Below are 25,450 nucleotides of genomic sequence, written 5' to 3'. Positions count from 1 at the left end.
TTTGCAAAGGTACACCTAGGTTTATAGTTTTATTGATAAAGGGAGAAAATTTGTGATGGCTTTTTAATATAGAAGCACTATATGAAATAATTCCGATATTTGTCTCCTTTTATATACAAAGCCCATCAAAACTATAAATCTGAGGAAGAAAAGAAATTCTCCTATGAATCTCATAGAAGGAGCTCTAACATCAGAATTCAGAGAAGGCACTATCTCATTTAAGTTGATCCAAGTGGTGGCCTCTCTGAGAACTGTCCAGACCTAGTAGGTACAGCCTAATATTTATTTTGGTCATTACAGTTGCATTTTCCAAACTAAACTATAAAATTCTTTTCTTTTNAGAAAAGAAAAGAAAAGAAGAAAGAAAAGAAATTCTCCTATGAATCTCATAGAAGGAGCTCTAACATCAGAATTCAGAGAAGGCACTATCTCATTTAAGTTGATCCAAGTGGTGGCCTCTCTGAGAACTGTCCAGACCTAGTAGGTACAGCCTAATATTTATTTTGGTCATTACAGTTGCATTTTCCAAACTAAACTATAAAATTCTTTTCTTTTTTTTAAAATTTTTTATTTTAATTTTTTTGTTATAAATTTCGATGATTCATTAGTTGCATATAACACCCAGTGCACCATGCAATACGCGCCCTCCTTACTACCCATAAAATTCTTTTCTTATTTTGGAACGTTGTGTTTAGGATTTTGAGTTCTTTGCTGTAACTGTTTCAACACAAACCACAGAAGGAGAGTTCACGTGTATGTCTTTTATCTTAAAATTAGAAAAGTTAGTTAACCACTACGATTAATTTCAAGTGACGTAGAGATTTTATCGTCTCACCTCTGGCTATCTGTGTCACAAATGCTGGTTTGTATATATGTTTTTAAAAGGCACTACACTTAGAAATGCCAAAGTAATTAATTATTTTTATTTTCAGAAACAATTTCGTTTTCATGGTACGAAGTGTTTCTAAATTGAAACACTTTCAGATTAATGGACTTAAGATAAATGGTTGCCATTTTCTATATGTAGTAATAAGGAGATAGACCTTCAGCTACCTATCAGATTACTAGATCTCACTCCCTACTTCTTTATCACATTTATTCAATCATTCATTCATTCAACAAATAGTTATTGAGCACTAAAACTGTACCAGACACTGTGCTGGACTGTGGAGATGCGAGCAGAGTGAATAACTGAAGCAAAGGGCCAAAGGTGAGCAAGAATGTGGTTCACACCCGAAACTGAAAAGTTCAGTATGGCAGGGATATGTGATTTAGAAAAAAGGAGGTTAGCGACCGTTACCACAGGGGAGGTGGGTGGAAGGATGGGTGAAACAGGCGCAGAGNCGGAAGGGTGGGTGAAACAGGCGCAGAGGAGTGCGAGTGCACTTATCACAATGAGCGCTGAGTAATGTGTTGAATTGTCAAATCACCATATTGTACACCTGAAACTAATAGAACCTGTATGTTAACTATACTGGAATTAAAATTTAAAAAAAGAAGAAGAAGTAGGAAAGTTAGGTTGGGGTAGGATGAAGCATAATAAATTAGGAGTTTAGAAATGTAATTAGATTATGAAGGGCCATGAAAGCCTTGTACAAGATTTGGGGTTTATCTGCAGAGACTGATGTAACCAGATCTAATTTTATAATTACAGCTGCAGTGTGGAGAAGAGGTAGGAGTGAGTCTGGAGGCAGGGAGGCCATTGCAAGTAAGAGAAAATGATGGTCTGGACTGGGATGGTGCTAGTAGGGAAGGAAAGAAGTAGATACTTAAGAGAAATTTATGATATACTTACTTGGTTAAGACAGTCCTGAAAGAATAAATAAATGATCTAACTACATTCTTGATGATCTGAATAAGTTCTCTTTCCTCTCAAAGATGGCCGGATGTCACTAATAATTGATTCCAAATAATGTCATTAAATAGTTTAAAGCAGTTTTTTATCAAAAGGTATTGATACTAGTGAGACAATACCCACTGGCACCCAGGCTCATTAATTATAATCATAATGGTAGCATTTGAACCATTTTGCTCAGCACTTCTTATGTTTTGGTCATAGTGCTAAGCATTTTACATGGTTTATCTTGTTTAACACTCATGGCAACGCTATGAGTAGATAATATTATCTCCATTTTAAAGATGGACATGGGGGTTAAGTACTTTACCTAAGACTACCCAGGTTGTAAATGGCAAATCAGTTATTAAAAGCTAGTAACTTGGGGCGCCTGGGTGGCTCAGTCGTTAAGCGTCTACCTTCAGCCCAGGGCGTGATCCCAGGGTCCTGGGATTGAGCCCCACATTGGGCTCCTCTACTGGGAGCCTGCTTCTTCCTCTCCCACTCCCCCTGCTTGTGTTCCCTCTCTCACTGGCCGTCTCTCTCTCTCTCTCTGTCAAATAAATGGGGGTGCCTGGGTGGCTCAGTTGTTAAGCATCTGCCTTCAGCCCAGGGCGTGATCTTGGCGTTCTGGAATCGAGCCCCACATCAGGCTCCTCCACTGGGAGCCTGCTTCTTCCTCTCCCACTCCCCCTGCTTGTGTTCCCTCTCTCACTGGCTGTCTCTCTTTGTCAAATAAAAAATACATAAAATCTTTAAAAAATATATAAATAAATAAACAAATAAAATGTTAAAAAAATAAAACCTAGTAACTTGTTAGTTGCTGGCACTGCTGGGATTAGAACCTAGATCTATCCTACATTATTACTTTAAAGATTCCTGTTTTCGTTAGGGTTAATTTCTAACATGCTGTGCAACTTCTTTTTGGCCCAGTCTTGTGTATAATTATATTTCTGCATAAATAAGATAAGCTACAGTTTGAGCAAACACATAGTAAAGAGTACTGACTACTCGGGGGTTTTTTCTTTCCAATTAGTTAGGGTAAAGCAAGTGTGAAAGGAAGTGGATGGTGAGGCATTTTTGAGGAGGCAATCAAATGTATATACATACTTTCTAATTATATATTTCCAAGCCAGTAATTTCTTTGAAAACGAATGTTTTAAGTGTGTTTCTTTACCATGTTAGGCCCAGTAGATACAGAGAAAATATTAGATCTTTCATGTCAGCGTTAAATGACAAAGTTTCAAAAAATTCACAGCTGAATGCAGTGGTAGAAGCCATTGGCAAGAGAGGTTTTGTTACTTTAACCCAGACTACTCCAGAGAACTAGGATAATGACTGAGTTCTAGAACCTCCAGGTCTGGGCTGTATTTTAACTGACTATAAAAGAGGTTTCGCTGTCAGGGAAGCGTTGGATTGCCAGCCCTCGCTAACAGTTTTGTTACAAGAGTGTCAGTGGCATCTCCAGTAAGAGTAGTGGTCTTTGTTGTGAGAGAAACCAGTAAGGGGGAAGAAAAAGTTAACGCAAGTGCACAAATGGTGCCCCTTTGCGTGAGAGGAACACTCTTCTACTTACAAAATGATATAATGAAAATATTTTTGTTTCTACAACTTTGTCTTAACACTTTGTATAGCATCAGCTTCTGAGAGATAACCGAGCTGAAAGAGGACACAAGAAAAACTGTTCTGTGAAAACAGCCAGCAGGTAAGCCATTCAAAACCACTTTGAATTCCGCTCATTAAGTCATGTGCCTTTTTTTCCTCATACCAGTATGAACGGGTGAGTTATAGCTGAGTGGCCTTTGAAGTGGCCTTCTAAAGAGCCAGTGTGAAATATTTCAACCATTGTTTATTAGAGTCTATTTCAGGATTACTAGTAATGGATAGAGAAATATCATTTTATTTCTGTTTTTAAAAAGGTGGTGAAAAACAAAGAATGAATTTTTAAAAGAAAAAATTTCTGTTTCTCATAACTATTGAATACTAGGTCGGGATTTAGAATAACCATTTTAGTTTTTCATTTAAAAAAGTGGAATTAGTCTTTTTCTAAATTTATATGTTACTTAGACCTTATGAGAGAGTAACATGTGTATTCTAATAATATATAAATGAGTCTCTAGAAAAGATACTCTTCTTAAGAAGTGCTTCTGGGTTCTTATTCATTTTATATTTCTGAGTCAGTGTTATTTCTTTTTCCTTTAACAGAAAGAATTTCTCTCAGTCGGTTGTTTTAGATGTATGTTTTCAAATTTTGCATGTGGTGTTTCTGAAGACTTAATTTTTATTTAGATGAAAATGGCCATCAGAATATTGATCAGAACTACCACCCTGAGATTTACACTTACTCAAATTTTTAACAAGATAGCTGACCTCAGATAAATTGCATCCCATGGTTTCCCATTGGTAGCGTGCTAGCTGCTGTGTTTAACTTTCCCAAGCAAGCAATAGAGCTTTAAAGTATAATGTTATACAAAGTAACCTCAACTAAGAACCCACTCGATCTCTGAAGAAGTGAATGTAAATCCTAAGCATGCTTACTTAATTTAGACAGTCGAAAGCTGTCAAACATATAATGAGTTGACCATCAGGAATAGTCAACATAAAACCAATGTATTTACCCCTAAGAATGTCAGCTCCTAAAATTATAACAATAATCTATATAAAATGTATACAGTTTATAAATACCTATGGATGAAATATTTATAGAAACAAGATGAGAAAGCAACAGCTCACTATTGAAATTAATCTGGCAAAATGGAAAAAAAAAAACATGTAATTATTAGAAATGAGAAATATGATTGTTAAAGAGATAATTAGTGAAATGGAGATATGGCCAAAGAAATAGATCAGAATGTAGCATAGAAATACAAGGAGATGGGAAAATGAGAGAGTGGTTAAGAGATACAGAAAAAAGTCTAAAATATATTTAATCAGAGTCTTTGATGAAGAATATAGAGGGGCTTAAAACACACACACACACACACACACACACACACGATATTTAACGAGATATTGCTAAGAATTTCCAAAGCTAGTGAAAGGTATAAATCCGTTGGTACACATACAGAAAGCATAATAAATACAAGTAGAATAAATAAAAAAGGGGCACCTGGGTGGCTCAGTTGGTTAAACATCTGCCTTCGGCTCAGGTCATGATCCCAGTGTCCTGGGATCGAGCCCCCGCATCGGGCTCCCTGCTCAGTGGAGAGTGTGCTTCTCCCTCTTCCTCTGCCTCTCCCCGCCACTCGTGCTCTCTCTCTCTCAGATAAATAAAATCTTAAAAAAAAAAAAAAAAGAAAGAAATCCACACTTGGTATGTATAGTGTAGTACTCCAGAAACAAGAGAAGATCTTAAAAGAATCCAGAAAGAAAGGACAGATTGTCTGCTATACGTCAGATGTCTCTCTAGCAGCAAGGAAACCAGAACACAGTGGACTCATCTTCAGAGTTCGAAGTGAACATACACGGACGACCTAGAACTGTGTACCTAGAAAAACATCTTTCCTGTATGAAAGTGAAGTAGACACATTTTCAGATTTTTGCAGACTAAGAACATTTACTACCAACAGAGCGTTGGCTAGAAGAATTATTAAAGGAGGTATTTCCAAAAATGATCTCCCAAGAAAAGTCTGAGATTCAAAATGAATGCAGAGCCAATAAACTGATAATGATGTAGGTAAATGTAAACAACCATTGTTTATATAAAGTGATAAGGATGTGTGATTCATAGGCCTTTTCAAGAGACAATCCAAAATAGTGGACAGCAATGGCATGTTAAATTGTCAGGAAGCAGATGAGTCGTGTAGCATGGGCATGGGCCAGGGCCAGGGAGGAACTGCAGGGAAGCGTTCCCAAGGGGCATAAAGAAGTTCTTGGGGTGATGAGTATCTTCATTATCTTGAGTGTGATGATGGTTTCACAGGTATATACCTATGTGAAAACTTATCCAGTTGTACACTTTAACTGTGCATTTTTCTCATGTCAACTACACCTCAATAAAGATCTTTTAAAGAATTTTGGGGGCGCCTGGGTGACACAGTCAGTTAAGTGTCTGTCTTCAGCTCAGGTCATGATCCCAGGGTCCTGGGAGCGAGCCCCAAGTCAGGCTACCTGCTCACCAGGGAGTCTGCCTCTCTCTCTCTCTCTCCCTCTGCCTCTTCCCCACCCTACTAGTTCCCCCCCCCGTCTGCCTTCGGCTCAGTGTGTGATCCCGGCGTTATGGGATCGAGCCCCACATCAGGCTCCTCTGCTGCGAGCCTGCTTCTTCCTCTCCCACTCCCCCTGCTTGTGTTCCCTCTCTCGCTGGCTGTCTCTATCTCTGTCAAATAAATAAATAAAATCTTTGAGAAAAAAAAAATAAATAAATAAAAATAAAAACCACTACTTATTACCTATGGCTGTCAATATTTAATTGTTAACAGGCATAGTTTTTGAGTGCTCATGGCATGCACTAGACTATTAGCCGAAGTGAAACAGACACACACACATTCACACTCACACACTCAGCTAAACCTTGAGGCGGTGCATGTTAAGTGTTTTGTAGAAACAGTAGTGACATCTAGATTTATTTCTTCAACCCATATCTTCCTCTTAAATTCCAGAAATGATATCCAAACCTTCCATTTTTTATTTCGGTAGTCAAATATAATTTTATATTTCTCAAAGTTAGGAAGTTCTTTTCGTTTGCCTTCACCTCATTTAAAACTCTAATTAAATGATTTCATGTTTTTTCTTGTGTCGTAACGTTTGGTTAGTACCAGGAAGTTCAGTATAGCTTCCCAAGTAGCAAGTCAGTAAAACATGCAGTAACTGATGCCTGATTCTAAGTGATGCACCATTCTTGAAAGTGTCTTGCTTTTTTAAATATTTCTTTATGTTTATTATTACTCTTCACTACTCTAAGAATCCATACAAAAAGATTGATAGTTCGAAAAAGTTGACAGCAATTTTGTTGAATTATTTAGATCATGTCATGCCTTTCTTTTTAGATCTGTTTTTTGTTGTTGTTGTTGTTGTTGTTGTTGTTGTTTTAATCTGCTGTACTTCTTTACTTACATGAGTTTTGTCATTTACTTTTGGGAGGCACAAAGGCTAAATCATCCAACTGTCTAATATATAATTCGAAATTAAGTAAAACACTTTTATTGTTGATATTATTCAATTCTATTTCATATTTTAAAATGTCTTTTAGGGGCACTTAGGTGGCTCAGTTGGTTAAGTGTCTGCCTTCAGCTCAGGGCATGATCTCAGGGTCCTGGGATCGAGCCCCACATCGGGCTCCCTGCTCAGCAGGGAGCCTGCTTCTCCCCCTCCTCCCCGCTCATGTTCTCTCTATCTCTGTCTCTCTTTCTCTCTCAAATAAATAAATAAATAAAATCAATTTTAAAAAAAAAGATAAGAGAATACAAATTTTAAAAAATAATAATAAAAAATAAAATGTCTTAAAAATATGTGTTAATTCACTTTTACTTAGTTCTTAGTAGCATTATATTTTTCATTTGCGTAGCGTCAAACAATTTGATAATCCCTGGATACTGTGTGTTCTCTTTCTTATGTTAGCAATTAATAGCAAGGGGGAAGAAATTGACCTTTTCTTTCTTTTTTTTTTTTTTTGCTGTCTTCTTGCCTGATTAGTAGTAAAGAGTCTCCTAAGATGAAAAAAATGACAGTAGATTTCATCAGAGAATCAAAACAAATCCCATCACACACACACACACACACATATTCATGTCAACCTTTCTTCCATCAGGTTAGAAGAACACTTCTATTTACTTTAATACAGAGTATACTCATTTTTATATGATGATACAGATCACTGTGTTGTGTTGCATTGTAACAAATAGAATCATAGCTGTTCTTTATTTGATCTTCTGAAGATCCAAAGATGTTCAAGCATTGAGTTTGCTTAGTCTTCCCCATAGTGTCATCTGTTATTGGAGAAGGAGATCTAATTTGCAACAGATACAAAACTATTTGTCATTTTGCAGGTTTGCCAAAAATAAATGAAATTATTAATTACTACATTTTTGAGCAGCTGTTAATAAATTGGGACAGGATAACTGTTCATTAGAGTACTGGTTAATGACATGGACTGTATTTGTTCAGTGTTGCTTTTCACAGAAATGTATCAACAAGATTAAACCTATTAACAAAAGTAAGTGATACTTTATGTTAATTTTTAAGATGAGAAGTTACCTACCCTATGTTAACAAATTTAGGATTTTAAAACAAATCCTCCTTTGTCATATTAAACCAATGATTCCACACCATATTTTAAAGCAACTTATATCACTTAACATTTTTGTTTTATCTACTTTATATGTACAAAATAATGGCTTGAAACTGCTTTTAAATACTAATTTTAAAAGTAAAATGTCTAGTGTGTTATTGTTTTTACATTCTAAACCTAAAATTAGCATTAAATTTCATTGTTTTAAAAAAGTTTACCGAATCCTCCAGATAGAAAATTCTTTAAGATTTTTTAATTCATATATATGCATGAATGAACACATAGAATATATTTACATATTCCCTTTAATAAGAATGTATATATGTATATTTGTTTAATTGGAATATATTTAATTGCATATGTGTTCTAATTTAAGAGTTTTTTGAATAGCTTCCAGGTATGGTTATTTATAGTAGCATAATTGGAAATATACCACATATACAACATAAAATGTTTTTAAGAAGTTAATCTATTTTATACTATATGACCAAATAATTATATTTTAAAAAGGCACTATTCTCAAATTGCTAGTTCTCATTCCTCCTGTCCCTTTGGCATCTAGAAATTCTGACCTTCCTTGCCAAAATGTTAAACTAATGATTATAGAGAGTTATTTTAAATTGTGACTATACTAAATAAAATTACTTATCAGCCAGTTAGAATTTTGAGAGATTGCTTTTCAGGGTAATATGAGTAACCCACACAGACCAAAAACACGGGGATTTGCCATTTGGAAATATGTAGTGTATCCAGTGTGTGGTAAATTAAATAAGCAATGAAGTGCTTCCTGGTGAAATATGCATGACGATATCCCCTCTTTCTTGAAATCTGGTAGATCAATTAGATATTTTCACATGACTTAAAGTATGCACAGCCTCTCACCTCTAGGACAGCGGTGGAATTTGGCCATGGTCACTAATAATGGAAAATAGCGCGTGAACGCCTTTCCAGTAAATTTGTCTTGTGGAGTCTATTTCCTTCAGACAGGTGTGTTTCACAGTTGGCACTCTCCAAATTGGTCCTGTGATTAAATGGGCATGGACACAAAACTAACCTTTAACTCCCAGAGATAGTTCCCATAAGCAATGATGGAGGTCCACCTGCAGGCCCATATATTAACAGCAGCTGTATCCCCACTGCTTTCCAGTTATAACTTCATTACAGGTATGTGTGAGGATCTGCTTGTCCAATGCATGTATGTGCCAGAACACCCCCCAAAACAACAAGCATTCCTAATTTATCAGTAAAAGAATTGCTGTAAAAGTTAATATTTTAAACCAACAATACAATAAGCCACAACAACTACTTGATCATTTGTATCATATAGCCTGGAGAATAAACCTCATTAATTCATCTGCCACACTGACAACACTTTGAGCTTAAAAATACTATTTTGTGTCTATAGAAAAGAAAGTATACCAACTCTTGAATTTTGACATATGTAACTGCTCATGATATAACAGGGATCGTCCTGCAGCCTAAAACAGTTACTGCATATATAAATAGTTGTTATCTAAGTATAAATTATTTAATAAGTTATAAAAATATTCAAATATTAAACGCTTAACTATCACTTGTAGTTGATTTTAATTACCTTTCAATTAGGAGGCAATTTAAAAATAAATCTAAATATCACAAAATAATGTCTCATAGAGTTAAAGCTATGTTTTTAAAAGAATCCACTTCTTTATAATCAGTATTTTTCCTCCCTCACCCTTTCTCTTCAGAAATATTTTCATCACTCTGTAGTGATTTGTTTGTATACCAAGATATTGTTGGGAATTTACTTTGTTTATTTCATATACTTCTGATCAATTCCAACTCATGCCCAATTATATTACACTAAATTAACATAATTCAACAGATGTTGATATTTAAATGTTTTCTGGCATTCAAATCTTGGACAGCTGTCTTTGAGCTTGGGGAAAAGGCAAACATTTAGAGTTAAATGCTGAACATATGCTTAAATTACTAATTAGAAAGATGGAATAAAAACTATGCATTATCCTTTCTAAGGACAATAAACCTCAGATAGGGATTTCTGTAATCTTTTTACATCAAGTTACGGTCCAGGGGTGTACTCAGACTAAAGACATCAGACTTCATGGATAACTTAATTTAATTTCAAGTTTGATCACTTAAAAATTATGGAGAGCATCACTAAGATTTGAAAACCTAGAATGACTTCATACTGTCGGTTTTAAGAGTTGAAAAGATGCTTTTCACTTACAATGTCAGGATGGTAAAAGCAGTTTTTAACAATATTTTATTATGGAAAATCTATCATATGCAGAAATACAGAGAAAAATATAAACTCAATGTGTCTCTCTTCTGGCTTAGGTAATTATGTGTATGGCCAGCCTGGTTTCATCTATATTCCTACTCACCCCTTCCTCCAACCCCAAAGCCCATCTATTATATTACTTCAACTGAAATGTGTGTTTCTCTAAAAACTAATAGCCTCTTCTAAAGAAAAAGAAGTCACAGTACCATTATCACATCTATTAAAAGAGCAGTAATTCTTTAATATGTATTAATATATACTGTTGATATTCCCATTTCTCCAATTATTTTGTAGTGTTTTATTTTGTACATTGTTTGGACTGGGATGCAAATAAGTTCTATCTCTTATAATCAGTTGATCTACAACTCTTTAGAAAAGTTCCCTTTGCTTTATAAATATGCCCTCCCCCATCCTTTGTTTTTCCTTGAAAGTTTTTGATTGCAGAAATCAGGTTGTTGGTTCTACAACGTTTGTCACCTCTGAGGAGTGTTGCTGATTTTATCCACACTATGTCATTGCCCATATTCCTCTTGTCCCTCGTGTTTCCTGTAATTGGTATTTAAATCTAGAGAATTGATTAGATTCAGGTTGTTTTGTTTGTTTTGTTTTGCTTTGTTTGGGCCAGGACTGTTTCAGAGATGGTGTCTTCTACTCCTCTCATTTCCATGTCTCCTTCTGTGATTGATTAACCGTAATGATCCCGGATTCATTCATTAAGTTATAGAATGGTGATACGTTAATTCTGTCATCTCACTTTTGCTTGGTGGTTGGATTACTTCCGTTAAAAATTTCCCCCACTTCAACTACTTGATGACTTCAAGGCACAGATCATGTAGGAAATGCAAGATAAATACTTGATCTCTTCCCTTGGTTATCAGTTTTCAGAATTAATTGGTTCCGGGGCGCCTGGGTGGCACAGCGGTTAAGCGTCTGCCTTCGGCTCAGGGCGTGATCCCGGCGTTCTGGGATCGAGCCCCACATCAGGCTCCTCCACTATGAGCCTGCTTCTTCCTCTCCCACTCTCCCTGCTTGTGTTCCCTCTCTCACTAGCTGTCTCTCTCTCTGTCAAATAAATAAATAAAATCTTTAAAAAAAATTAATTGGTTCCTTACATTTTCCGAAGGTGACCAGTGAAACTTGTTTCTGTTTTGTTTTTAACTTATTTATTTTAAACATATTTGATGTGTTTCATTAGTTATTATCCTAATTGATGTTAAAATTGACCCATCTTTGGGCAATGGAAGATTATTTATATTGGTTCCTGAGTTTGTTTCCTTTCTCCTGGTCTTTGCTTTCTTCCTTGCTATCTGGTATGTTTCCATTTTCAAGGCTACCTTGGACCTTTTCTGGCCTAGACCAAGAATCAGCCATTTCTTTAAGAAGGGAAATAGTTTCAGAAACTACAATCTGGGGGCGCCTGGGTGGCACAGCGGTTAAGCGCCTGCCTTCAGCTCAGGGCGTGATCCCGTCGTTATGGGATCGAGCCCCACATCGGGCTCCTCCGCTATGAGCCTGCTTCTTCCTCTCCCACTCCCCCTGCTTGTGTTCCCTCTCTCGCTGGCTGTCTCTATCTCTGTCAAATAAATAAATAAAATCTTTAAAAAAAATTAATTGGTTCCTTACATTTTCCGAAGGTGACCAGTGAAACTTGTTTCTGTTTTGTTTTTAACTTATTTATTTTAAACATATTTGATGTGTTTCATTAGTTATTATCCTAATTGATGTTAAAATTGACCCATCTTTGGGCAATGGAAGATTATTTATATTGGTTCCTGAGTTTGTTTCCTTTCTCCTGGTCTTTGCTTTCTTCCTTGCTATCTGGTATGTTTCCATTTTCAAGGCTACCTTGGACCTTTTCTGGCCTAGACCAAGAATCAGCCATTTCTTTAAGAAGGGAAATAGTTTCAGAAACTACAATCTGGATGTTAGAGACATCGTTATTTCTAGCCCTTTTTAATGAAATGAGTTAGGATTTTTTTTTAAACATATTGGCTCATATTAATAATCTTGACTCAAATTCAAGACTTCAGTATTTTTGTACTCTCCATCATTGATTATAATCTTTTTGTCAACATTGAAAATACTCTCACTGATACCCATAATAATTACAGTTGACCTTGGAACAATATGGGAAGGTTAGGGGCATTCAACCTACCTTCTTTGGTAACTTTTCACTCCCCAAAAACCTACTAATAGCCTACTGTTGACCAGATGCCTTACCGATAACATAAACAGTCGATTAATGCATACTTTGTGTGTTACATGTATTATATACTGTACTGTATTCTTACAATAATGTAAGCTAAAGAAAAAAATGTTTTTAAGAAAATCATAAGGAGGAGGCACCTGGGTGACCCAGTTGGTTGAGTGTCCGACTTTTGGTTCATCTCAGGGTCATGATTTCAGGGATATTGAGATCGAGCCCTGGGTGCGGCTCCATGCTCAGTGCAGAGTCTGCTTGACATTCTTTCCTCCTCCTTTCCCTCCCCTTCTGCCCATGCTCTCTCTCTCTCACTAAAATTAAATAAATAAATAAGTAAAACCTTTTTAAAAAATCAAAAGGATGAAAAAATACACTGATAGTACTGTACTGTACTTATTGGGAAAATTCCTTGTGTAAGTCGACCCATACAGTTCAAACTCATGTTAAGGGTCAGCTGTATTCCTTTTATCTAACCGATCATACACACAGCAGTCCCCGAATCACCGTATCATCATGACCGTCAAATAATTTGTAAGAACAGTTTAAAATTTTTCCTTTTCCTATTTGTTTTATAAATCCTATATATTTCTCAAGGAATATATAGTCAGTTCCTCTGTTTTAAAGTCACTTGAGGGGCACCTGGGAGGCTCAGTCAGTTAAGCACCTACCTTTGGCTCAGGTCATGATCTCAGGGTCCTGGGATGGGACCTGCTCAGCGGGGAGTCTGCTTCTCTCTCTCTCTCTCTTTCTCTCTCTCTCTCTCTCTCTGCCCCTCCCCACTGCTTTCTCTCTCTCTCAAATAAATAAATAAAATCATTTTAAAAATAAAGTCACTTGAAATAGTTTCTAAATATAGATATACCAATGTATAATTAGGTTCTTTAATTTCATTTTAATATTCAGAGACTTCTCTTTAAAAATTTATTTAATTTTGTTATATAATGACGTAAAAATCATTACAGGTTCCATAATCACATCTCCACCAAAAAAAAAAAAAACCATTTTCAAAGAAGTCCAGCCTCTACCCTGTCCCCTCACCAGGGGGTAGGTAGCTGTTCTGTTTTGTTCTACTTACGGTTTATCCTTCTGTTGGCTCTTCTTTTTTTTTTTTTTTTTTCTGTTTTAGGATAAGCAGATCTATCATTCTCCCTCTCTCCTATTACTTTTCCTTGCTCTTACTTGCACTCTGGTATAACATTTGACATTTCAGAAGACCTTTTTTTTTCCTAGTAATTACCTTTACATTAATACTTTGGCCAGGAGAGGCTATTTCCTGTTGGTTCCCTACCATGACCTATACTGAAGTCAGCTAGTATCCTCTTTTGCCCTTCTCAATCCTCTCCCAAGCACTGGATTTGAAGTAAGTGATACTCTGCTAATACCTATAGACCAGTCAGAAAACTCATTCTATTTTCTATATACTTTTCATTTCTCTCCCCTTTTTGAGAGGTTTGCTCTGTGTACATTGCCTGAAGCATAGAACCATTGGATCCTATGTTGTCTTCTTAGTTCCAGTTTTAGTTTTAGTTCTAGTTCAGTTCATTTGGTATAAATTCAACAAATACACATAATGTTAATGATCCCCATCGGATCTGAAGTCAGTGCTTCTCTGTTCTTTGTGTTTTCCTTTGGAAGGGCTCATGGGAACAGTGTTTCTTGAGTTCCTGGATGTTATTAAGGGTTTTTCCATGACCTGTACATGTAAAGCTCACTTTGGCCAGATTTACAATCCATGGTTCTTATCTTTTATCCTTAACAAGTAAGTTCCTCCATGTCTATATGAAACATTGTTTTCAGTGTCTGCTAGAGTCTGGTTTTCTTTCATACTTAAGTGACTTGGTTTTGCCTGGATGCGCAATGATATTTTCCTCTTCTTTAAAGTCCAAGAGTTTGACTAGACTGTATTCTGGTATGGTCATTCTAGGTGTTTTTTCCCAAGGATGAAGTATGCTCTTTCCGAGGTAGTTGTTATTCTTGAAATACATTTTAAGATTTCCTCCAATTATAGTTTTTCATATTTATTTTGTTTCATTGCTGTGGTATTGCTTCAAAAGTTTCTCTTACACGTATATTGGATCTTCTTTGCCTATCTTTTATAGCTATCACTTACCTGATCCTTTTTCTCTTTTATTTTTAATGTTTTTATACTTTGCATCCTATTTTTCATTACCTTCTCCTATTCTCCTCCATCCTATTTATTCATTCTTATATTTTAGTCTAATTACATTTCTCAATTTTTTTTTTTACTTCCATTTCTGTTTTCTGGATGCTGTCATCTCTTTGGCTAGCTGTTGTTAGGGGTTTTGGGTTATGCTACATGTTATTATATAGATTCAAAAACAACAGTGTCACTGCCACCATAGTCTCAGAATATTCCAATTTATTACTTTTTTCTTAGAATTTTAGGATTCCAGGACTTCTTCATAACATGCTTATTTTTAAGTGCAGAAATAAGTGATGGAGTGATGCATGATCAGGGCTGCATTTCTCTACTAATAGATGTAGTGTGTCACGATTTTCTAGTCTTTTACTATCGTATTGTCTGTTTCTTTAAAAAATGATGCTTCATGCACTACTTACTTCCACACACCTTCAAGGACTTTTTCTGCCAAGCCTATAGAAGGCACGGTCTAGGTGATGTGTTTGGAACCCATGTAGTGTGTACAATCTCTGTGTTCCAGGATGTTATATCCTACTCAGGAAAACCTGGCACCATCCATTGTTTGTTTTGGTCTCTCATTCTTGTCCCCTTCATTCATTCTCCATAACATAGCCAGAAATAAATTTGGAAAACCCAAATCTATTTGTGTGTACTTAAAAATTCGTATTGGCTCCTTGTGCACTGTTCATAGGTTGTAAACTGGTGCAGCAACTATGGAAAACACAGTATGGAAGATCCTCAAAAAATTCAAAACAGAACTGTCCTACATCCAGCAAGTTCATTTCTGGGAATATATACGGAAGAAATAAAAACACTAACTCAAAAAGATATCTGCACCCCCATATTCATAGAAGCATTTTTTACAGTAGCCAAAACATGGAAACAACCTAAGTGCCCATCAATGGATGAATGGATCGAGAAATTTTGCATATATATATACACACACACACATATACATATAATGGATTATTTAGCTTTAGGGGGAGGAAGAAAGAACAGGTCCTACTACCATTTGAGACAACATGGATGGACCTTAAAGCCAATATGCTAATTGAAATAAGTCAGACAAAGTACTATATGGTCTCATTTAAATGTGAAATTAAAAAGGAAAAAAAAAAACTCATAGAAAAAGAGATCAGATTTATAGTTACCAAAGGCAGAGGGTAGGGAAGGGGCAATTGGAAGAAGGTGGTCAAAAGATAATAAGCTTCCAGTTATAAGATAAGTAATAGGGTTGGAATGTACAACATGATAACCACAGCTAACACAGCTGTGTGATGTATAGGGAAGTTGTTAAGAGAGTGAATCCTACAAATTCTCATCACAAGGAGAAAAGGGTTTTTTTTTTCCTTTTTTCTTTTTTTCTTTGTTTTGTAACTATATGAACAGAATGTTAGCTGAACCTACTGTAATCACCTAAAAATATATGTAAATCAGACCATCATGTTGTATACCTTAAATGAATATAGTTATGTATGTCAATTATTTCTCAGTAAAACTATAAAACACACACATACACACAAATAAATAGATGGAAACACACACACACACACACACACACACACACACATACATTCTTAATGGCTTCCCGTTACCTTTAGGAATAAGTCCTAAACATGGTTTGCAAGGTCTTTCTTGGTCTACCCCCTTAACGATTCCAGCCTCATCTCCAAATACTCCCTACCTTGAATGCTATATACCAACTGCAATGAACTTGTTTTAGTTCCTCGAATAAACTCTGCCCTCTCTGTAGTAGAATTTAAGATTCGTAAAAAGAATATGAAGTACAATGGGAAATCACCTTGACAACCTATGATTTGGTATACTGTGTTCTGTTGTATTAGCATAAATGACACATTTCTATGCTTATTTACAGAATATGTTTAGACCTTATTAGCTAATGATAAATCTGTTATATTTCCCCATTTGTACTCTAACAACAAAATATGTTCTGGTCCACAGAGTTTCTCTACTTCTTTGGGCTCACGATTGGGGGGAAAAGGTGCCACGCTCAACATATACAAATTCCCTTTGTCTGTGGGAAATATAGTTAAGACTTACTGAGAGCATGCTGTGAGCCACACATTCAACCCTCACATCAACTCTTTGAGATTGGTTCCATTACTACCTCCATTTCTCAGATGGGAAAGGCAAGGCGTAAAAATTAAGTAGCTTTCCCAGGTTCGCCCAGGTGGTTAAATGGAGAAGCAGCAATGAAACTTCATCTTTTTTGTCTCCTGGGTCCAGACCCTTAACCACTGTGCTGTATCACTTATCAAGATAAGTGGATATGTAGTTAAGAAGGACCAAAGACAGGGAATTTAAAGTATACTACCTAAAATTGAAGAAAAAAATTCTCCAACATTTTTACAGTTAAATACCAAAATATCTAAGATCCCCTGTTAACAATGCATTTATTTCATCTCATTTAATTTCCAAAATTACCCTGTGAAGTAGATACTGTTATTATTCCCATTTTGCTTGTGAGGGAACAGAGAAAGGGGTCCAATAGCTTTCCCAGCTCAAATGCCAGGTAATTTACACGGTAGTATCTTTTTCTTCAAGTCTTATTCCTAAGGCATATAAAAATGAACTTGACCATTTTCTTAAATCTGCTGTGTCTGTTGACACTTCTAAAATCGTAATTTTAAACATTTTAGATTATGTGTTCATTATTAACAAAGAAAGCGGCAACATTTTGAAACAATGACTAAAGTGATTGTTGTTTATTTGGCATTCAGTTTCTGAAATTTAAAAAATACAGAAGCCTGCATGTTCTTCTAAAGAAATGCATTATGTAAATGAGAAAAGACTTCATTTTTATTTGAAGTTAATTTTTGTTAGGATATTTCTCCATCAACATTTAAAGACAATAGACCTTCCAAATATAAAGAGTAGTAGACCTGATTACCCAAATGAGAAAGGATGTTTGGTCAGAGATCCTGATGGCATAACTAATTCTGAATATAAGCTAATGCATTCCAACTTTGCAAGTATTTCAATTGAATTGAATTAAGAGATTCCTGAAATACTCTTTCTCTTGATTACTGAACATTAGTGTTCATGTAGTCAGCACAAGCCCCCTGATACCTTCCCTAGCTATTACAGTATATTTCACAGTCTAGGAAACATTTGCTAACAAGTTTGTAAAAGTTTTTATGTACATATTGTTCGTCTGCCAAAAACTCTCACAAGAGAGAAGGAACCAAAAGCATTCTTTTCATAAAGTTACATTTAGTAACTTGGCAAAATGCAAAATTATGTAAGGGAAACCCTTTTGCATCAGATGCCTGCCTGTATGTTAAAAGCTGACTTACGGGGGCACGTGGGTAGCTCAGTTGTTAAGCATCTGCTTTGGCGCAGGTCATGATCCCGGGGTCCTGGGATTGAGCCCCGCTTGGGCTCCCTGCTCAGCAGGAGGCCTGCTTCTCCCACTCCCCCTCCTCCTGTTCCCTTTACTGTGTCTTTCTCTGTCAAATAAATAAATAAAAACTTTTTTAAAAAAAAGCATCCAACTCTTGATTTAAAAAAAAAAAGCGCTGATTTATATATACAAGTTCCATCCCAAAGCCCAAGATAGGGACTGAATTTGTTTTGTGATTTTCTATTCCCACAAGTAAGCATTTATTTATTATAGAAATTGGAACCTCAATAAAGATATTGATTATCATAAAAACAAGTTACTATCAAAACTCCGGCATGCCTTGTTAAATTTTATTCGATAATGATTTAATAAGTGCCTGTTGTTGACAAGGCTTATGAATGCTGAGGGAAATTTACTTAAAAAAATAAATCAGATGTGGGCCCCAGTGCGTTCAAGGAATATACAGTCTAAATAGAGTATTGGTTCATGTAGATACATAGCTGTAGCTTAAAGTAAAAATCATTGTTTTCTCCAAGGAGTGAGAGATTATTATGGCAATTGCAGTCAGATAAGGCCACATAAAGGAGATGGGATTTCAGCTGAGTTATAGATTCCCAACTGGATTTCACCAATAAACAATAATTTAACCTAAATTCAAGTAAGTTTGCATTTAATGGTAATGCTGTCTGACGTATTCCAGAGTAGAAGTAACTCCCTACATCTTTCAGGAGTTTAAGACATTCTGGCCTATCATTAAAATATCTAGTCTTTATTACCTCCTCAATGTGGAGCTAAAAGTGTCAACCACATCATCCTTTGCTCTTTAGTGGTCATACTCTACTAATGTCCATTACAGCACGTAGAATTATGACATTACTGTAAGTCGCCTCTCAACAAGTCACCATGGGATACTTCACAGAACATCAAAGCTGAGCTCAGTCTTGAGCCCGTATCTGCCAACTCAACCGTGCAAGTAAATTGTAAGCCGTACTGCATGAGCAAAGCGTCCCAACTTCAAAAGCTACCTTGGAAATGGATCTCCATGTGACTCCATCCCTGCACCAGGGCACTAACTTCCTGACCATAGCTACAAAACAATCCAAAGCTATGTCTACAAAGAATTAGGGACGGGCTGTTTTCCCCTGAATTCAACTATTGATTTAATAAACTGATTAATTCAGTCAAACAGCCACTTCATTCTTTTTTTTCTAGAAAGTTTAAAATAATGGTGAATGGACAGATTCGTTGAATTTATTAAAAATTTGATGTGTGCAAGGAGGTGTCTTCTCCCCCGACGTCTCCGGATGTTCTAGCTCCTGTCTTGTTGAGTTGCTTACACAGCCCCAGTGATGGCACGTGGTGGGTGCACTTCAAGGCGGTCGTGCCTCTGTAGATGTCTCCTCTCACCGAGGGGCCTAGAATGCCTTGCCCTCTGGTTTGGAATTCTCTTTGAATATTGAATTGAAATCATTTTCCCACATGATCGGTAGACTTTAACCCCTAGAAAATGAAAGCCATATCTTTTTTATTTCTCAATCCTGTTTTATGGCATAGGGCATGGCATGCATTACCTTTTCAGCAGACATTTATTAAAGGAAGTATAATAAACTAAGCTGAATGAGGTAGTATGGTATAGGGGAAAATGATTCTTCCGAGGCATGCATTCCTTGGTTCAAAGACAGTAACTTCATTTTCTGTTCATGTGATTTTTGACAAGTAACAGTTTCTCTGGACCTTAGGTTCCTCAGACCCGTAATGGGTTTTGTGAGGATTAAAGAAGATACAGTATGTGAAAATATTTAGCATAACACCCCATATGTTGTTGACACTGAATAAGTGTGGATGTTCCTCGTAATTCCATAATAAATACTAAGATTTAAGAAACCAATGCGTATTCAAAATAATAAAAAAAAAATAATAACATGTATTTTCTGCCCTGCTCCTTTAAGTCCATCATTTCCTGAAGCTGGTGAAAGAAAAAAAACTCAGCATGTTTGTTTCAACATGTTCACTAAGAACCGCACTTATTAAAGCTTGGTTTGGAATCATAAATAGCGAATAGGAGAATATAGTAAGGAAACCAATTCAACAAACATACAAGTAATATAGATTGCACTGGATGAAGTGTATATGAAAATAAGTAATGCATGGACTTCACTCAGAAAAATTAGGAATATTATTTGGAATATCCTCATAGTTTTATTACTGGATATTATAAATCCCAACCATACCATCTTAAGAAATACTGTATAGTGTCACGATCACAGAGAGAATGTGGGATTATATCGGAATCTATGGTCTGAATTGACAGTTCTTTTATGTAAAATGTAAGATGTCATCAGGAACAATATCCCAATGTTTTAAATGTAGACACACATCTTTTTGCATTTAATGAGATATTCAAAAGAATCATGTTTATTTTGCCTAATTTTTCATCCCTCCTGAGAGTCAACAATAAGTTTATTGTTGAAACTTTATACTAAATAGCAATGATAAACAGATTCCAGAAATATATAGTTATAGCTAGGAATTGAATAAATTAAATCAATATCAGTTTACTATGTGCCTACTATTTCCTAGGTACTATGGTGTGAAGAATACAAGAATACTCTAAGATCCCTCAACTATCTTAGATTCTGCTTGGAGAGACAATATCCCAATTTGAACTCAAGCGAAATGAATTTTCCTCAGTTTCCCCAAAGAGGTGGTCTGCTCCCATACCCTATGGACTTATTACACTGTCTAGTAATTTCTCTTTCCTGTGTTTCCTGCATTAGGCTATGAGCCCCTTGATGGTAGGAGCCATCTTTGTGGGTTTTTTAGCATCCAGTAGAATACCTGATTCTTAGTCAAGTTTTGTTGATGGTTAAATGAATGTTTTTGAGTAAATTTAAGTAACGCTTCAAGAAAGAAGAAGTATTATCAAAAAAAATGCATGATTGCCAAATGAAATGTTGAGGCAACAGTTTTTACAGTTTAATTTGTTTTAGTTCAGAATATCTGTTGTGCTTCTAATATATGATAGAAGCAAAGCTAGGTTCTGCGAAATTGCACATGGTTCTTGGCCTCAAGTTGTTCAGTGTTTTTAGCGACAATCCCCTCTCATCTGGAAACAACTTCAGGCGGGACCATATGATAAATGTAACAACAGACATAAGCATAGATTGCTATGAAATACAGAGGAAAAGCTCTTGGAAATAGAATGAGGTTAGGAACGTTTAAAAACAAGAAAGAACATTTAGATTTGAGGGCCCTGGGAGAACTCCAAAGGGCGAAAGATCAGACTCTCAAAGATGGTGGAATTAGGAAACGTAGAAAGGAAGTTTTCTCAAGTGGACAGAATACGTTGTTCCAGTGTTAGCACATATACACAGTCTTGGTGACCAGCAATTCCTTAAAAATATCCATAGGACTTGGACAAATATGGGAAGCATAATATCAGCCCCATGGAAGCCAAGATTTAACAGCAGTTCTCCCAAAGAGATTTTTTGAAACCTTACTGAATAATTTGCTCTAAGAAAAATTTAACTTTCCTCTAGCTGTGAGAATGTTCTCACGTACACTCAGAATGTTCTAATGGTTCTCTCAGAATATCTACCTGAATTTCCTAAGACAACCACCACCACCTTCTAGGTACCCTTTGTTTAGAATAATAAGGAGGTACAAAAAGAAGCTTTTACAAGAGCTGTTTATGGATATGGAAATTGGCTTTAATAATTCACACACAAGGAATGATAACTTAGAATAGCAGGCCCTTGGAGCTTCAGATAAAGCATGAAACACACCACTTGGAGGAAGGAAATACCATGTGGTGGCCAAGAAAAATTTTGAGGCAATGGGCTTCAGATTTGCAAGACTCTCCTGGGTTTTTATTGAGTTTTTGAATTGGAAAATGAGGACTTATTTTTACAGGCTGTGACACATTTAAAGCAAACGGAATCAGACGCTAAAGAAAAATTTAACTCTTCTATACCAAAAAGATACCTCCTTGTTATTTAGAAATGATTCTAATTATATCCTTATTGTAACATATTGATAGTGCTTAGGTATAATGAGTTTATAATGTCTTTATTTGGTATCTGCTCAGTGACACTACACTAGACATTCTTTTGTCCATATCACACCACAAAGGCCTACCTACCAGCAGTTCCCCTTAACTGTGGAATCCCAGGTAAATTACTTAAGTTTTCTGTGCCCTGCACTTCTTATCTGTGAAGTGGGGATGAAAGCAACAATAAATGTAGTAGCTCACAGTTATCCAGTGCTTACTCTGTGCAGGCACTGTGCCAAGTATTTGACACAAATGATTCCTAAATAAAATCTTAAGATAAACCTTTGAAGTAAGAACTAGTCTAATCACAGTTCTTGAAGGCAAAGAAATTGAAGCAAAGAGAGTTTGAGTAACATGCCAAAGATCGGTAAAATCCTCCTCCAGCCTTGACAAATATGGCGACAAGTAGGCTTTTTAAGAGAACTAGTTGGGGGAGGGGAAATGGCGGCATCAGAGGAAACAGATTCCCGGACCACCTGCAGGTTCCCACCAGCTCCTCCATCTCTTCCTCCTTCCTCAGGACAGCTGAGCAGCTCGGACACTGCTCTGAGGAACCGGACCAGTCCTTGACTCTGCAGTGAGGCCGGTCCTGGAGCTCCCCAGAAGCGTCCTGACGCAACCATCCTTCCCTCTCACTTGCCACCAGTGCTGGGACCTACAGGAGGGAAATGCTTATCAGCACACACCCCAGCACATAAGAAACTCAGAGTAACGTTAGCTCTGGCAGAAGCTACCAGATAATGTAGCAGGATAAAGCAGATTAGGAAAAAGTAGGTCTGGACTCGAACCCTGACAGGGTAGAGGGGCACTGACAGGACAGAGCCATCGGCTGTTGAGAGGAGCCGCACACTGGCAGGCCACATCACTGTCCGAAGGGTAGCACCTCAGACCACAGATGATGGTACGTTAAGGGGCACAGTCAAGATGTCCCAGCAGGTAGGCAGTGAGCAGGGATGGGGGCCAGAAGCAGCTGATGCTTGGGCTGGGGTCTGCCGGGAGCATTAGAGACAACCTCAGTCACCAGGTTGCTCTTCAGGGCCAAACTTTAGCATCTGGGGATACCCCGGAATGACCTAAATTCAAAAGAACTAAGGTACGGGGAGGTTTATGACCGGTAGGTAAGTCCAGAATAAAGCAAGGGCCGAGTTCCTGGGATCCAAAGACTAAGTTTAGTGCACTGTTTTAAAACTTAAAGTCCTCCTTGCTAAAGTCAGGGCTAGTCCAGAGAGAGGAGAAATGGATCCAAGGTAGAACATAAAGTCAAATGACCAAAGCCATAGAGCAAGAAGGCACCAGAAGGAAGCAGGGCGCGATCGACAATACCAAATGCAAAGTGTGCTTCGTGCACAGGAAGGGGCTTAGAAAGAAACACCATTAGAAACAAGGACTTCGTGCAGTCTTAGTAGCTAAGAAACACATATGCTAGATGGTAGTTGGTACTTAATGTGCGTTTTGGTACAAAAAAAAAAGATACTGATGTTAACTCTTTCAGTTGTTTAATATGTTGAGACATATGGACATCAAATAAAGGGGAGGAGAGGGTCATTTGGGTCTAGAAGAGGAAGTTCCCACAGAGCTGGATTTTCCAGCCCTCATGCTTCTCTGCCACCAGATCACTCTTCCAGTGACACTGAAGACCTGCTTCATTTCTGTCCAGCTGATGCCCTGTCCAGGCTTATATTTTTCTAACTGACAGTGAGTGTTCTTGCCAAATGCCAGGGCCCATAGTCACATCTGTTTGTCTCTCCTCTGCAGCTTGTCTGAGGCTGCTTGGGAACACATTTTATCCAGGGGGCAGCTTTAACTAGGCCTAATTCTCTGAAAAGCCTCTGTTTGTAAATGCATACGATGGAGAGACAAGTCCTTACTCTTTTCGCTGTAATATTATTGTGTTTGACACTGCCTGCTTCCGTCCCTGTCAGCTCACGTTGAAAGCCAAGTTTTCAGGCAAGGTGGTTTTCACTAGGATTTTTTTTGTTTTTGCTTTTTGGGGTGTTTTTTTTATTTTCTGCTTCATTTCCTTTTTTTTTTTCCCTCCAGATAAAATGCCCAGTTTCCCACCACCACACCATTTAAAAGGATGAGGGGATAAACCAAGTGAAGTCTGTTTCAAAAGCAAAGCAGAATGAAGACTTCTTTTTTGAGCTCTGCTTCTCTAATATTTAATAGGAAAGTCTTCAGAATTAGTACATGGGAAACCATGTTTCAAATCATAACTAAATGACAGTACTTACTAATCCAAAACAAAACAGCATTATTTCTTGATCCTTTCCACTTAAAGATATGTCTGTTTATCTTTAACAGTAAAGGTGTGAGTAGTTACAAAGTTATTAGGCTTTGATTTGTCTCCCTTCTTCTCCACTGCAAGCAAATACTGTTAACGGAAACAAGTACACTAATATAGTTGATTGGTAATTTCCTTGCAGTGCCTTACCAAAAATTTTAACTTTATTTTTTAATGACTTCAAGTCTGTTCATAAGACAGTGCATTATCATTCTTCAAAACACCACACACACACACACACACACACACACACACACACACAGAGCCAACTATCACCTTGAATAGTAATCCAAGTTTCTGCTTTGCAAAAACAAACCACTCATTTAGACTGAAGCAACAAGGCTGCCTTTGAGACACTCATTGATTTTAAATTAAAAAATAACTGCTATGTTTTACATTAGGAGTGACAACAAATAACAGAATAGACCTTACTTAGTGTTATTTGTAGCAACTCCATTGCACCTGTCTGAAGGAAAGGGGGGTGGGCAACCTGAATGGGGTAATCTTACTGATCAATAATCCAGATCTCGGAATGTGCTGTAGCAGATAGTCAATTCTTGATAGAATTACTGAAATACAGCCAGCTGTTTTTCTTATGGCTCAGGTCTTTGGGTTCAGTGGAATGACTTTATTAACTTGAACTTTATTCTCCTTGAATGTTTGTCTTTTCCTTTATGCAGCTCCGCTGGGGGCGGGAGAGGGCGGTTGAATGAAGATGTTATATTCCATTTCTTCCATCTTTAGTCCAGCAGATGAGGAAAAAGTTTTAAAAGAGGAAGTTGTTCCTGGGATTTGTTTTTCACCATGTTTGTAAACAGGCCTTCCTAAAAAGTTTTAATAGTATAAAAAAATGATAAAGTCTTAAAGGCAATATTGACTTTGGAGAATGATTTTTCAAACAATGAGAAGACTCTGATTACCTGCCATTAGTGTCAGAACAGTGGAAGTGGAAGCTAGCAATGTTAATAGTCACAATGAGTACCTACGATGTGTCAGAGCCTCGAGTATTTCTTCTAATTATTTCTAGAAATGTATTTCTT

The 25,450-nt window shown here is 36.8% G+C and overlaps 1 protein-coding gene across 5 annotated transcripts in view; it reads left to right on the top strand.

Moving 5' to 3' along the window:
- GPATCH2 (G-patch domain containing 2) overlaps positions 1–25,450 on the top strand; it is a 167,738-nt gene that overhangs the window by 124,139 nt on the left and 18,149 nt on the right. Inside the window, exons 8-10 of one of the 5 annotated variants that reach the window (XM_034667193.1) lie at positions 1,655–1,708; positions 3,469–3,539; positions 15,403–15,642. The exons of 1 other annotated variant lie outside the window; for it this stretch is intronic. In XM_034667193.1, the coding sequence (XP_034523084.1) occupies positions 1,655–1,708; positions 3,469–3,539; positions 15,403–15,409 (132 nt within the window). In that variant the 3' untranslated portion in view covers positions 15,410–15,642. Of the gene's footprint in view, positions 1–1,654; positions 1,709–3,468; positions 3,540–15,402; positions 15,643–25,450 lie in introns of those variants that run through there. 3 more of the 5 variants (XM_034667190.1, XM_034667194.1, XM_034667191.1) reach the window with 3 other exon arrangements.

The sequence above is a fragment of the Ailuropoda melanoleuca genome, chromosome 8 (assembly GCF_002007445.2).
Source record: "Ailuropoda melanoleuca isolate Jingjing chromosome 8, ASM200744v2, whole genome shotgun sequence".
NCBI classification, from domain to species: domain Eukaryota; kingdom Metazoa; phylum Chordata; class Mammalia; order Carnivora; family Ursidae; genus Ailuropoda; species Ailuropoda melanoleuca.
The sequence above is the reverse complement of the archived record's forward strand: the minus strand, read 5'-3'. Positions and strand labels throughout refer to the sequence as shown.